At 44.7% G+C, this 15,435-nt stretch overlaps 1 protein-coding gene across 1 annotated transcript; it reads left to right on the forward strand.

The window, feature by feature from the left end:
- The first annotated feature begins 59 nt into the window (after positions 1-59).
- On the forward strand, positions 60-15,386 carry NDUFAF1 (NADH:ubiquinone oxidoreductase complex assembly factor 1). The gene is made up of 5 exons (XM_077322847.1): positions 60-580; positions 3,097-3,679; positions 11,112-11,297; positions 13,176-13,250; positions 14,933-15,386. The coding sequence occupies exons 2-5, from the start codon at positions 3,197-3,199 to the stop codon at positions 15,098-15,100; spliced, it is 912 nt and encodes a 303-aa protein (XP_077178962.1). The 5' UTR covers positions 60-580; positions 3,097-3,196; the 3' UTR covers positions 15,101-15,386.
- The last annotated feature ends 49 nt before the right edge of the window (positions 15,387-15,435 follow it).

A 15,435-nucleotide genomic window follows, 5' to 3' on the forward strand; every position in this document is an offset into this window, starting at 1 on the left:
CCCCGCCTGCTGGGGCAGGGCCAAGGCAATGACGCGGCTGGGCGGAGGAACGCCCGGGGGGGGGGGCGCGGAGGAGAAGAGGCCGCCGTCGCGCGGGGAGGCCGTGGCGTCTGTGGAGCCTGGCGGCGAGGCCGTGTCCGGCGACGAACGCGATAGCCTCTTGTTACCCATAATAAGAGCCCCCTCATTCTTATTGTGAAACCATGAGTTGAGCCAGGGCCCAATCCAGGTGGCCGCGGGAAGGGCTGGGCCCTCGGGGTGTGGAAACCCGGCCGAGGCCGAGGCAGACGAGCGGGAGCGGCTCCGGACGCGTTCTCCGTGGGGAAGGAGAAGGGCCAGAGGACGCAGACGGCCGTTTCGGGGCGCCAGCCAAAGGGGGCGGGGAGGATGAGCTTCGTGCTGCGGCGGAGGCGGAGGCGGGGGAAGGGTGGCTCCGCGTGCAGCTCGGGCGCTTGGGCACCGAGGTCTGGTTTCCTTGATGGGCGGAGCTCGACAGGGGACGGACAAGACCGATGGAGGCGCCCGGAAGGCCATCAGCGTGGGACTCGCGGTTGAACGGCCTTTGGAAACATCGTGAAATGTAAGTGAGTCGGGCGTGTGGGAAGTAGCTGACCCGGAGGACATAAAGGGATTACGAGGGGTGAACAACGTTTGAGTCCAGTGGCATCATAAAGGGATGAGCTAGTCTTGGCCTTTCCATTTCGGGCCGCCAGATCTACCCAATTAACATGCCTGGTGTTACCCCATATAAGCTACTCTGTTATCCTTGTTTTTCTCCATGTAGGTGTCCCTAGATGCAGGTGTTGTTAAGCATGGTTCCCTTATGATGATTTAGGATAATAAGTGTGAACCAGACTACCATGATCCAGTGTGAGAAGCAGTCTTTTAAAGAGTTGCTTTGGAATACCTGAAGACTAGCAAATAAAAAACATGTAGTGTGAGACTTGGTAGGCTTGAGTGCTGACTTCTTTTTTAAGAAACAGAACTGTAGTTTTTAGTTAGCAGGTTAAAACATGATAGACTCATTGGCTCTGAATACCCAACATGGAAAAGAGAGTCCCACCTGTCTTTTCAGTCCTGGCCCCAGCCTGGTGGAATGAGTTCCTGGAAGAGCTGAGGGTCATGGTGTAACTATCATAGTTCTGCAGGGCCTGCAAGACAGAGCTCTTTCACCAGGCATTGAGAATCATAGAATCATAGAGTTGGAAGGGGTCACACAGACCATCTAGTCCAACCCCCTGCTCAATGCAGGATCAGCCCTAAGCATCCTAAAGCATCCAAGAAAAGTGTGGATCCAGCCTTTGCTTGAAGGCTGCCAGTGAGGGGGAGCTCACCACCTCCTTAGGCAGCCTGTTCCACTGCTGAACTACTCTGACTGTGATAAAAAATTTTTCCTGACATCTAGCCTATATCGTTGTAGTTTAAACCCATTACTGCGTGTCCTTTCCTCTGTGGCCAACAGAAAGAGCATCCTGTCCTCCACCAAGTGACAACCTTTCAGATACTTACAGAGGGCTATCGTGTCCCCTCTCAACCTCCTTTTCTCCAGGCTGAACATTCCCAAGTGCCTTAGCCTATCTTCATAGGGCTTGGCCCCAGATCATCCTCGTTGCTCTTCTCTGTACCCTTTCAATTTTATCTACGTCCTTCTTGAAGTGAGGCCTCCAGAACTGCACACAGTACTCCAGGTGTGGTCTGACCAGTGCCGTATACAATGGGACTATGACATCTTGTGATTTTGATGTGATGCCTCTGTTGATACAGCCCAAAATGGCATTTGCCTTTTTTACCACTGCATCACACTGCCTGCTCATGTTTAACTTACAATCCACAAGTACCCCAAGGTCTCGTTCACACACAGTGCTACCTAGAAGCGTATCCCCCCTCCAGTAGGCATGCTTTTCATTTTTCTGACCCAGATGCAGAACTTTACACTTATCTTTATTAAATTGCATCTTGTTCTCATTTGCCCATTTTCCCATTGTTTTCAGATCTCGTTGAACTCTGTCTCTATCTTCCGGAGTATTTGCCAGCCCTCCCAATTTGGTGTCATCTGCAAACTTGATGAGTAGTCCCTCCACCCCGTCATCTAGATCATTAATAAATATGTTAAAAAGTACCGGGCTGAGCACCGAGCCCTGAGGTACCCCGCTACTCACCTCCCTCCAGTCTGATGAAACACCATTGACAACAACTCTTTGAGTGCGGTTCTCTAACCAATTCCCTATCCACCGAACTATCTGAAAATCCAGATTGCAGTCCTTCTGTATAAAATATATATTTAAGTATAAAATATATAAACTTCTATATAATGGATCACTTCATGTTCTTATATTGTTAGGAGTCATAGATAGATAGAAGAATTATGCTTAAAAACTAAATTAACCCAGTATAAATTAATGGGTTTCCACTGGTGATTCTCCAGGCATCTTCATTGTATGATTTTGGCATCTGATAAAAACACATCTCTTCACCCAGGCCTTTGATATCTAGAAGAAAAAGAGTTGATTTTTATAACCTACCTTTCACTACCCAGAGAAGTCTCATAGTGGCTTGCCATTGCCTTCCCTTCCTCTATCCACAACAGACGACTTGTGATATAGGTGGAGCTGAGAGAGCTCTGACAGGACTGCTCGGTGAGAACAGCTCTGACAGGACAGTGACTAGCCCAAGGTTTTTCCTGTGTTCTTATATTGCAGTTGTTCAACTTTTTGTCAATTGAGAGAACAAAACAAAAGAGATAACATTTGTTTTTTCATGAGTGCTTTTTAGCAAGATTTAGAGTACATCCACTTCCAAGCAAATTGTTATGGTTCTGCGTGAGTGTATGTGTGATCTCTCCAAATATAAATGGTGTAATTCCTTCAGATTATATGACTGATTTATCTTCTCTTCATAGTAATGTATATTCCAAATCATGAAAAAACCAGAATTGTACAGAATTGTTGATTTACTGAAGTATTTTATGAGGCAGGGATTTTCCTTATGCTGTAATATGAACCATGCTACTAGGTGCATGTGTACACTTCAGTTGATTTGAGGAAATGAGTTAAACAAATCAATAATTTTTCAAATTTGTGTAATTTATCATTACAGATAAAAGCGAGCAACTTCAACTGGGAAGAGACATCTGTTCTTTCGCTTTGATAAAAAATAACTTGTTTGTCAAAGCAAATTCTAAGTTTCTGCGGTTGTCATGGCTTTATCTCTCAAGGTGCTTAATCAGCGTCATTGGCAAAATGGCTTGTTTAGGCCTCTTGCTGGTGGTTGCAGACCATGTCAGTATAGCAACTATAAAAAACCAGGAACGCCACCTGACAAGACCCCACCATGGGCAAAGATTAACTTTAGCTTTCAGAAAGGAATAGAAGGTGTCAAGACACACTTTGGACGCTTAGCGAAAGAAGTATACGGTCATCTGAAAGGGCCCGAGGGACGTCCGTTAGAGGTATACTTGCTGGAACAGACAAGAGTGATTTGGGAGTTTCGCAGTGAAGAAGATTTGAATAAGTGGGTAATCTCCTCTGATGTTGAAATTGGAGGGAAGAGTGAAGTGTACCTAAAACTAGGCAAGAATAACCAGTCTGCTGTGTTGTATGGGACTCTTAATACTCAAGTACCTCGGGATGGAGAGACAAGATACAGTGGATATTGTGCCATGAGATCAAAGCCACAACTTGTGAGTACAGCATGTTATTTTATAATGTTTACTGGGCAATGGTCTGTATTAAGTAAAATAGGCCCTTAGTGAAGTTTTGGAAAGAGGAGAAAAATGGATTGATATTTTAAATACTGTTGGTCTTTCTCTTGCTCACTCTGTCTAACTCAGACAATATGCCTGAAAATGAAACTTATCACCCAAAACACTATATTATAAGGAAAAGGTTGACTTTTAAAATTGTTGAAACCTAAGATTAAAATTTTAATCCAAGAACAAAATTGATCTATGTAATGCTCTTGTCCTTTATAAGTAGCAGAATTCATTTATGTTCTGTGGAGCCCATAGATACATTTTAATATATTATCATTATTAGTTCAATTTCTTCCTGCCATCCCTGGGAAGCTGGCTCATGGTGGCTTACAATATCAGTCCATAGACAATAAAATGCCCAATAAAACCCCATTAAAATATTAAATATGAAGACATAAAATGCAACATGGCGGTGTAACTCATCTGCCCTTCTCACCAACGCAACTCCCAGCAAGGGAAGTGAGCTGTAACTGAAAACCATCAGATGTTCAAGTGATCGTATCTAGTTCTTAGAGAGGGAGGGCCCCCAACTGATCTTCTCTCTGCCCTGGCCTCATTCATAGACCTGGCGGAAGAGCTCCGTCTTGCAGGCCCTGTGGAACACCAAAAGCTCCTGCCTGGCCCACAGCTCTTCCAGGAGCTTGTTCCACCAGGTAGGGGCCAGGACCAAAAAGGCCTTGGCCCTGGTCGAGGCCAGACAAGCTTATCTGGGGTGGGGAATCACCACCAAGTTGGTACCCACAGAGCGCAAAGTTCTGCAGGTGGCATAGGGCGACAGCCGGTCCCTCAGGTATATGGTTCCCAGACCGTGAAGGCCTTAAATGTCAAAACCTTGAAGCGGATCCGGGCTGCAACCGGCAACCAATGTAGCTGCCTCAGCATAGGCTGGATGTGGGCCCTCCAAGATGTCCCTGTGAGGGACCCTAGCAGCCGCATTTTACACCAGTTGCAATTTCTGGGTCAGGGACAAGAGCTAGCCCGCGTAGAACGAATTACAGAAATCAATCCTGGAGGTGACCATTGCATGGCTTTAATTCTTGTTCCCTTATAATTATTGTTTGACTTTCAAAAGTTCTTATTTTAGAAATATTGACAAATAAGTTCATATTCCGGCCCCTCCACATGACTTTGGCTACATCCACCGTCTGGGCAGCAGCTAGCTCACAACATCATCCATTTTAAAGTGCAACTTTGGGAACTGCACAAAGTAGATTCACCACGATCCACCAGCAGGCAACCAGCAGAAGGAATGCACGGAGAGTGAAATGCACGATAGTCAGCTCTGCAATGTCCCATTCTCGGACCTGCCTCCCTCTTCCCCGAGAACGGGAATTTATTCCTTATAAAAAATGGCGACACGCACAGAACAACACATAGGCAGATACACGCGTAGGCTAGGCTAGTGATAACACGGAAGCATACATTATTCAGAGATGTGACACAAAGCGTGCTTCTCAAATGTTCATTTTTTTACAAAATAATGAACGATTTAAAGTTATCATAGCATCGCTAAAGCTCCATGTTTTTGGCGTACTCCAGAACCCCCCCCCCCCGTATGAAATGCCTTTCCCCCCCAAAGTGTGAGTGCTTTGCTGTTCTAAAATGGGCACATCATGCAACAGAAGCAAGGTTCATGGTTGATCGGCCCTGTACCCTTGCTAATTGACAGTTTTGGGGTGACTCACATGCCATTTTGGTTTTTTCACTTAAAACTGAGCATAAGTTCATTTACACGCTAGCAAAAGAAATGGCAGCGACCGCATGCTCCAAGGACAAGGATATGCCATGGGGGGATCGATTGCCTAAAGTGATTGACAGGTCAGTGTGTGACAAGTTTAAGGCACATTGCGCTCTCTTCTGCCTTTTCCAGCCGCAAATGATGAGGGTAAAACATGTGAAAAGACGGCTGGAAAAGGTGAGACAGCTATAAGGTGAAGCGCCGTAAAATATCACACGTTGGCATTCAGCAGGGGTTTTACTGTTTAGACCAATGTGTGGAAATGCCCTCTGTGCATAAGTGGTTTCCACCCACCAGCTGGGGTTAATTTGTAAATTACCTCTAGACTAGACTTCTGCAACTCGCTCTGCACAGGCTTACCCTTATGCTTGATCCGGAAACTACAACTGGTGCAGAATGCTGCAGCCAGGAACCTCACCAAAACATGGAGATCCCACATCTGGCCGATACTCCAACAACTCGGCTGGCTCCCAGTTTAATTCCAGATTAAGTTTAAGGTTTTGATAACCTCCTTTAAGGCCATACGCGGTTTGGGCCCGGTGTACTTGACAGACAGTCTCCCTGCCTATACCTCCAAAAGAGCCTTATGCTCCACCACCTCCAACTGGCCATGGATCCCTGGCCCCAAAGAAGCACGGCGGACCTCAACAAGGGCCAGAGCCTTTTAGTTCCTAGCCCCCACCTGGTGGAACGAGCTCCCTGAAGAGATCAGAGCCCTGCCCGAATTTCCACAGTTCCGCAGGGCCTGCAAAAGGGAGCTCCACCAGGCGTTCGCTTGAGGCCAACCGACTGAGAACATCTGCTAGGCCCCCCCTCAGACGCTCTTCCATGACTGAACAAATTTGATCTCCCCAGTGTTGTTGTTATTTATGTTGTGTTATAAATTGCTACTTGGTTGCTGTGATGTTGTATTGAAACTTGTATGTTATAGATTATTATAATATTTATTATTATATTTATATACCGCCCTCCCCAGGGGCTCAGGAGGAGAGCCGCGGATGGCCTTCCCTGGGGCCTGGGGAGCTTTTTTCCAGATCGGGGGGGGGGGAGAAAAAACCTCCCTAGGCCCCTAGCGCCCGCTGAATTTCGGTTTCAGCGGGCTCTACTACTAGTAACATTATAATTGTATAAACAATAAACAATACAACATTGCAACATACAAACAGGTCCAGAGTGTATAGGTGGTGTTCTGAAGGGGGCGGGAGCAGGGGCCCTTTGGTCGCTGTTGATTATATCTGGTCTCAACCAAATGCCTGGCGGAAGAATTCCTCCTTGCAGGCCCTGCAGAACTGTTTAAGCTCCGTCGGGGCCCTGATCTTCTCTGGGAACTCGTTCCACCAGGCGGGGGCCAGAACAGAGAATGCTCTGGCCCTGGTTGAGACAAGGCGGACTTCTTTAGGGCCAGGGACCTTTAGTTGGTTGGTAGCAGTGGAGCGCAGGGCTCTTTTGGGGGCGTAGGCAGGGAGGCGATCCCTCAGGTATACTGGGCCCTGACCGCCTATGGGCCCTGAGTTAAAATTTGCATGAAAATAAAATGTTCCTTATGTTCATTGTTGTGGCGTGTCTGTATCTTATTTTGAAGGGATGTTTAAACATTACCATAGCGATCAGAGAGCGTTAGGGCAGTGGCTGAGAGTAGAAGAGTAAACTACCCCCCACCCCACCGGGCCTCAGTAAAAGGCATTGAGTGGACCACGGCGTTGAGTGGTCCCCGGTGATAAAAAGGTTGGGGACCACTGCTTTTAAGGATATGTAAATCATAGCTCCCCCTGCTGTCATGTGGATGAAAACACTTTTTAGTTTTGCTGAAAGCCTGTTGGTATCCTGTAATAGTGATGATGATTTCTCCCTGATATTCTAATCTTCTGTTTTTTAAGTGGGCCCTTTCTGCTTTGGGATTGGGGAAAATTCAATAGGAAGGAAGACAGCTTGCATATAGTTGGTGAGAAAACTTCCTCTGATTATGATAGAATATTCAATTCAATCTGTTTGCTGTCCTTTGAAGTAGCAGTAATGGTCATGAAGAAGGCGTTTTTCTCCACTAACATTGCTAGAGTGAAATCTTGTCTAGCTCAATTTTTTAAGTTGTTTGTGGTCTTTGAACACATCAATTGAAGCCACCTGATAAGGGCACTTTGGCAAATTCATTGCTGATGAAGTCTTTCAGATCTGGGTCTTTCAGATGCAAGCTTGGATACAGATGATTTATTAGATGCATTAAAAATACCCATTCATCAATTTCATATAGTTTCAGATTGATCACCCTCGTGCAAGCTGAATTCCCAGGATTGTATAGACAGCCACCTTTTTCGTTTTAGCAGTTCTAATCAGTACAATTATAGTCTTCTCTGCTAGAAGCAGATTTTCCAAAAGCATTGGAAGAAATGGAACTGCTTTTACCATTATATCTCCCCCAACACTGGGTTCTAACAAACAAAATCTGTTCAGGGTCCGTGTCCCCAAGAAAGTAAAATTAACCTCAGCTTTTTTGTCCTGGCCCCAGCCAGGCCTATTGTTGAGACCTGGAAACAACTTATAGTTGCTGGCCTCCCTGTCTGAAATCCATCAAATAAAATGCCATCTGAACAAATGTATTATTCCTCCCTCTTTTTCACTTGGGGAAGGAGGCAATGGAAAACTGACCTACGTACTGTATTTCTAATTATTAATTTTAACCCTTATAAGCTGCCCTGAGCCTCTGGGGAATGGTGAGGTATAAATGCAATGAATAAGCATTCCATTTAGAAAACTGCCCAAGTGTCTTACAGCAACTTAAAATACAGTTAGCTTGGTTTGGAGTGGTGGCTTCTAGTCTGGCAAGCTGGTTTTGATTCCCCACTCCTCCACATGTAGCCAGCTGGGTGATGTTGGGCTAGTCACAGCCCTGTTAGTGGTGTTCTCAAAAAGAGTCCTGTCCGAGCTCTCTCAGCCCCAAGTACCTCACAGGGTAGTTGTGTTGTGGGGAAAGAAGGGGAGGCAAATATAAACCACTTTGAGAATCCTTTGGGTAGTGAAAAGCAGGGTATTAAAAAAACAAGTCTAATTTCAAACAAACAAAATCTATTTGTTGTTATGTGCGAAGTCGTGTCTGACCCATCGCGACCCCATGGACAATGATCCTCCAGGCCTTCCTGTCCTCTACCATTCCCCGGAGTCCATTTAAGTTTGCACCTACTGCTTCAGTGACTCCATCCATCCACCTCATTCTCTGTCGTCCCCTTCTTCTTTTGCCCTCGATCTCTCCCAGCATTAGGCTCTTCTCCAGGGAGTCCTTCCTTCTCATGAGGTGGCCAAAATATTTGAGTTTCATCTTCAGGATCTGGCCTTCTAAAGAGCAGTCAGGGCTGATCTCCTCTAGGACTGACCAGTTTGTTTGCCTTGCAGTCCAAGGGACTCGCAAGACTCTTCTCCAGCACCAGAGTTCAAAAGCCTCAATTCTTTGACGCTCGGCCTTCCTTATGGTCCAAAAAATCTATATTATATTAAAAAAATAAGTTGGGAAGATTTAACTGGGACTGATGTGCCAGTCTTTGCTGGAGTGCAGTTGCTGTTGGCCATTCAGGTGAAGTATCTTAAGCTTATTATGAAATGATCATCCATCTTAGATATGGCTGCTCCATCCTTCTCTTAATTAATATGATCTAGGAGGGCCTGCTTTTGAAGATGACTGAAGCCTCTGTTGGCTCAGATCAAAATTTCCCCCTTATTAACTGAATATGTCTATCATATACTAATTTGAAAGATTTACATTGGCTATCAGTTTGTTTTTGGGCTCAATTAAAGGAGCTGGTTCTTAGGTTATAAGAGGCACTGAGCTTATTAAAAGGATAATCCATTTTAAATACAAGTCAATCTTTTTTGTGAAAAGATTGGGTTCAGTTATTTGTATTCATATGTACCCAAGTATATATATTTAAAAGATACTTAAGACTTCAGACTAAGGGTAGTGATTTCCAATGATTCCCCTCTTGCACTTTGCCCCCATGCTACTCCTGAAGTCCCATTTTGCAGAGCTCACTGGCCTTCTGCTGGAGGGGAAACAGGGAAGTAGTCCCAGTCCATAGTTTATTGGAAACATGCAGTTACTGCTCACTATGGCTGTCTTTGCTGCGATAGCACATAACATCATAACATCATTTTAGGAAAGAACAGGATTTTGCAGGTAAGAACAGGAATGAAACACTCAAGGCATATAAACCATGGATTCTGATGTCTCCTACACTAGTGCTCAAAGTATGGGGAACAAGCAAGAGGCACTCGAAGTCCTAAGATTGATTGATTTTGCATTTATAACCCACTCTTCCCCGAAAGCTCAGAGTGGCTTACAGAAGGATTAAAAATACATTAGTTAATTAACTCTTAAGGGTTTTTTAGATACAATATTAAATAATTAAACCAGTTAATTCAAAGCTGCCTCCTTCCCCAAGTGAAAAAAGAGGGAGGAGTCATAAAATATTTACTCAAAATTTAGTTGGATGGGTTGTAAACAGGTAGGCCAGCAACCTATAACGTTTGTAGGCCTCAACTATAGGCCTGGCAGAACAACTCTGTCTTGCAGGACCTGTGGAACTATTTAAGGGTACAACTTGCTTAAAAAGAAATAGACAAACAATGAAAGGCAGGAGTAGCATTATATGTTAAGGATGTATATACTTGTGAGGAAAAACAGGTTTTTAAGCATAAATTAGATGGCCATCAGACAGCAGTGCGGATTCTGTGAACTTAGGCAGATCATGAGAGGGAGGGCAAGAAGGGATGAATCAGTACTCTGCTCTCGTGGCCCTTTCTTACATGCCCAGGGTAATGCCAATCACCACTTTTGGGGCAAGAAAGAATTTTCCTCCAGGTAGATTGGCCAGGGGCCCTGAAGGTTGCATCTTACTTTTGGTGTCCCCAGCAAAGGGTTCTGAAGGTGAGACGCAGAGGTGCTTTGCCATTGCCTTCCTCTGCAGAGTCTTCTTTGGTGGTTTTACATCCAAATATCAATCCTGCTTGGCTTCTGAGATATGACGAGATTCAGCTATATGTAGCATGCTACCTTCCTTCCTACTGAATCCATATGTTGCAGTGAAATAAACTAAATGTTCAGTTGTAGATAACGGCTTGTCACGCTTCCAATGTGTTATCCTTTCACCAGTGCAGACATCCAAGTAAATGAGTCCTGGTAACTGTTGCCTTTGAACCACTATGTTCTTGAGCAGCAATCTTTCTTGCTGGTTGGATCAGATGCAGCCATCCTCAGTCAGAGAACAGAATGTTGTTGTTGAAGCAGTCCTTCCAGTCTTAGAGCCAGTACTGGAAATGGTGGGGGCACTACCTGTGCATGGGGCTGCTAGAGACAGGAGCCTCTTTGAGCTTCTGCAGAATATTAAAACAGTACATCAGATCCTAAGGTTCTAGTGGGCTGTAAAATACGTTTAGAGACAGTTTAGTAGTCATGGCAGTAGGATTTATGGAAGAACTAGAAAGGAAGAAGAGCATAAATTAGGAGTCTAAGCTTCCTTTAATATGCTCTGGGCAGCATTAATAATCTTCAAAATTGTTCTTAAGAAAGAAGGAATTGAGTTTATTTACGTGTTGCAGCTGGTTAAATGTCAAATGCATTGTTGCTTATTTTGGTAGGTTGCTTTTGATCGAAAACAGCCTTATGATTGGTCGAGTTTCAATTCCCTGCACCTGCGTGTTCGTGGTGATGGTAGACCTTGGATGGTAAACATCTATACAAACCCATACTACTCTCATAATGAGGATGATCTCTATAATTATTTCATGTTTACCCGAGGGGGCCCATACTGGGAAGAAATCAAGGTAACATAATTATTATTTCCATGATGTCAAAATATATACGAATCCAAGAGTCCATTGCTTGTTTGAACTAATTGACAAAAATTTATTAATAGTTACTTTTGATTGTTGTAAAATTATAAATGAACCATTTATATACCAAGCAGAATTCCAATTGATTTTTAATTATTTCCATATTTTTCAGATTTGAATTCTTGGTCTTTCAGAAGTGAAAATTATAGCTACTTTACAGATCTGTTCTCCTGCGGGCGATCCATGACTGCTTGGGCCTCCCTGTCTCCCTCCATGAGTGTAGCCAAGACCCTGGGCCACCAATGGCCTCAGCTGCAGAGAAAGGAGGGAATTAACTATACCTTGATCCTCCTCTTCCCAAGTCATTCCTGGGCAGTTTGGAGAATACCTAGAGCTTCTTTCTGACCTACTTTCTGACCATAAGTTTGGCCCCTTATATGAGTCAGACTTAATCCTGGGCATGTCCAACAGCCTTCCTTAACTTCCCACACCTATTCTCTTTTTCCTTAACAGCTTAGCTGATCTGGCCGAGCTGCAGCTACACCTGGCAGCTCCCTAAAGAGGTTGCTCAGTGTTGCCTTGATGTTGGAGCTACTGTAGGGGTTGTTGACAGTCCAAAAGCTGGGGCTGGGGTTGTGGCCATCTGGTGTGACCTGGATACAGAGAGCTGGAAGGAAATAATGTAGTTAGGTTGTCGCTATAAATCTGCTCAATTGTATCTTCTTTGTAAGGAGTTCAGCTAATCATTTACACTGAAGGCTGCAGGGGAAGCTTGCCACTTGCCACTTTTGTACTGGTGATAGTGGGGCTCTACATGGAGGATCATTGTCCATGGGGTCGCGATTGGTCGGACACGACTTCGCACATAACAACAACAACAACATGGACAAAAGAGCCTCTTGTGGCACAGAGTGGTAAGGCAGCAGAAATGCTGTCTGAAGCTGTCTGTCCATGAGGCTGGGAGTTCGATCCCAGCAGCCGGCTCAAGGTTGACTCAGCCTTCCATCCTTCTGAGGTCGGTAAAATGAGTACCCAGCTTGCTGAGGGGTAAACAGTAATGACTGGGGAAGGCACTGGCAAACCACCCTGTATTGAGTCTGCCATGAAAACGCTAGAGGGCGTCACCCCAAGGGTCACATGACCGGGGGTTTACATGGACAAAAATGTGGGATGGGAGCTACAGAGAGGTAGCAGTTGGGCAAAATCAGCCTCTTCTATCTGTTGGAACCCCAGAAAAGCTGATAGGCTACACCCTATATTATAAAATATGAATCACAAAAACAGTGCTATTCTACTAAGCCTGAATATGTGACCATTGGCATTTGCCTAGTTTAGGTGATGGTTCATATACTACAAGATCTGCCATTCTAGCCACCCTGTGATTTGCTGGCACACAAATGTTTTTTCTGCACATATATAACTGGTCTTATATGTAATTAAGTTTTCAGTTAAAGCCAGTTTAGGAACCAAGCACCTAATAAATTGAGGTGGACACTAGAGATACTGTTATGTAGCTGCCTCACCTGTATTAAATGTACTATTTTTAGAGGCATAGATGGACTTACAAAGGAATTAGAAGTCTGTCAGTAGCTACTAGCCTGGGTAACTAAAGGGAATCTCCACATTCAGAGGCAGTAAACCTCTGTGTTCTAGGACTAGGAGGCAACATCTGTGCCCTATTGCCTGGCCCTGCAGTTATTGGTTAGCCACTGTGAGAAAGATAGTCAATGGACCACTGGTTTTCCTCAGCAGGGCTCTTACGTTATATTTAAAGCTAACACTGCTCTGAAAGGCAGAATTTAAATTTATGATTCATACAATGATGGTTGCTACTAGTAACTTAAAAATCTGCTTATTTCTTATTGACAGATTCCATTTTCTAAGTTTTTTATGTCAAGCCGAGGCAGAATCCAGGATCAGCAGTATGCACTCTGGTTAGACAAGGTAAAGCTTGCTGAATTTTGTACAGCTAATCCCCCTAAAGCAGGGGTAGTCAACCTGTGGTCCTCCAGACGTTCATGGACTACAATTCCCATGAGCCCCTGCCAGCAAACACTGGCAGGGGTTCATGGGAATTGTAGTCCATGAACGTCTGGAGGACCACAGGTTGACTATCCTGCCTTAAAGGAATTTTTTTCGGTGGTGGTGGGGGGAGATGTTCTGGGATTACATTCACTTGAGATCAACCATCAGGAACTTGTATATTTACTTTTGTGGAAATTGACACTTATGCACAAAAGCATGCATATTTTTGTTGCGCATACAAACACAACAAAGAGTCCTAAGTCTTACAAGGCATACCACACTAGCTAATGTCACTAAGAAGTGGGAACTGGCAAGCTACTACTTTTAGAAAGGTTGATGCAGTATGACTTCACTTAGTGGTCTAAGGCAGTGGTCCCCAACCTTTCTGAGGTTGGGGACCAGCAGGGCATCGGGGTGCGGCCCGCGACCCGCGCAGGCCACGCCTACGCATCGGCTGCGCCCGCGCATCGGGCCAGGCCCGCGGGCCGCACCCACGCATCGGGCCGCGCCCACATGGGCGCGGCCGGCCCTGATTCCCTCTCCCCGCCCTCCCGCAGTAAGAAGCTTCCCGGGCCGCAAGCTTGCGGCCTGGGAAGTGTTTTACTGCGGGGGGGGGGGGCGGGGAGAGGGAGCTGCGGCCCGGTGCCATGGCCTTCGCTGCCTGGCACCGGGCCGCAGCCCGCAGGTTGGGGACCACTGGTCTAAGGCTTTCCATTCCATTCTAATGGAGACAATAAAAGTAGATGGATTTTGTATAGACATTGCACTAGATGGGTCAAGTAATGTGTTGGTTTTCCAATCTGAATAATCTGCAGTGTATGTAAAATAAAGGTTGGTTGTTTTGCTTTTATAAGGGATATGAGCTATTCTAGAGAAAATGGGCGCAAGAATCCTGGCCCACTGTCTGTCTTCCAGTCGACTTCTCAATGATCAGCCTTAGCATGTTTAGCAAGAGATTTATTTAAAAGAAACAAACTGATTCTGTTGCATCTCTTTGGTAGACCTGAGGTGTACACACTTTGTCAGGTCCTTGCAATTTCCCAACTTTGGGCTGCATTCCACCTTCTCATCTCCTGAGTCCCTTGCTTCAGGCTTCCCCTCATCCTCGGCTGCTAGCAAACGGCAACTCCCAGGCTTGTGCTTGTCTTTTGTCAGCTCCAGCTTGGTGCTCCTTGGGGGGGGGGGGTGCTGGTTTATGACCAATCTGGAACTTTACAAGTCATCTCTATTCAGACATGTACTGCAGTACATATAGGGTCTATTAAAGGGGAATCAGAGTTGTAGAGTGAAATGTATTAACAATGGTAGAGGTAGTCCTGGAAGTTTTCAGCCTCAACTTATGATAACAGACTTTCTGGTTAGACGATCAGATGAACCTTTCAATTGTGTCCAGTATAGTATGGATAAGACAAAATTTCCTTCTATGGACTTTGTATCCAAGGTAGTGTTCAGTCGAAATCTTAATTTAAGATCCCTCCTACGTATCTAAAGTTCCATAAAGAATTCAAAAATCTGTTGCAGTTGCAGTTACTTGTAAACCTTTTGGAAAATACAAAAGTTCTGTTAACAATATTTTATATATTTTTGTCTCCTTTAAACAGATCAGTACTCTGGGGTTCACTTTAGGAGACCAAGTAGATGGCCCATTCCAGCTGGAGATTGACTACATTGGATTGGCCAAAGACAAAGCACATACAGAAGAATTTGCCTATGAACTATATGAAAGAAATCCTAAGAAGAAGAAGAAGGATACAGTCCTTAATTCTTAGTATTCAAACTTGCATCCCTTCTGCAGGAGGCAGATGTTAGACTTGCATAGCCATACTAGACTAAGGCCTGTATCTAATCTGAGCAAAAGCAACCATTGGCAAAACTTAGCCTTTTGAATTGGTTTAGGAGTACTCCAGAGTTTAGCCCAACATAAGAGGTGAAACTAATGGCTGAATTAGTTTGAGGCACCTTTATTACAGGCTACAGAATACATAAAATTTATCTGTCTTCTATTGTAAGCAGAATCTCATATTGATGTTTCAAATAAATATGGTCAATCTAAAAGCTTTAGAATGGTCTCCAAATACCACAAGGATAAATGTCTTTCTTTAAA

The sequence above is a fragment of the Paroedura picta genome, chromosome 2 (genome assembly GCF_049243985.1).
Source record: "Paroedura picta isolate Pp20150507F chromosome 2, Ppicta_v3.0, whole genome shotgun sequence".
NCBI lineage: Eukaryota > Metazoa > Chordata > Lepidosauria > Squamata > Gekkonidae > Paroedura > Paroedura picta.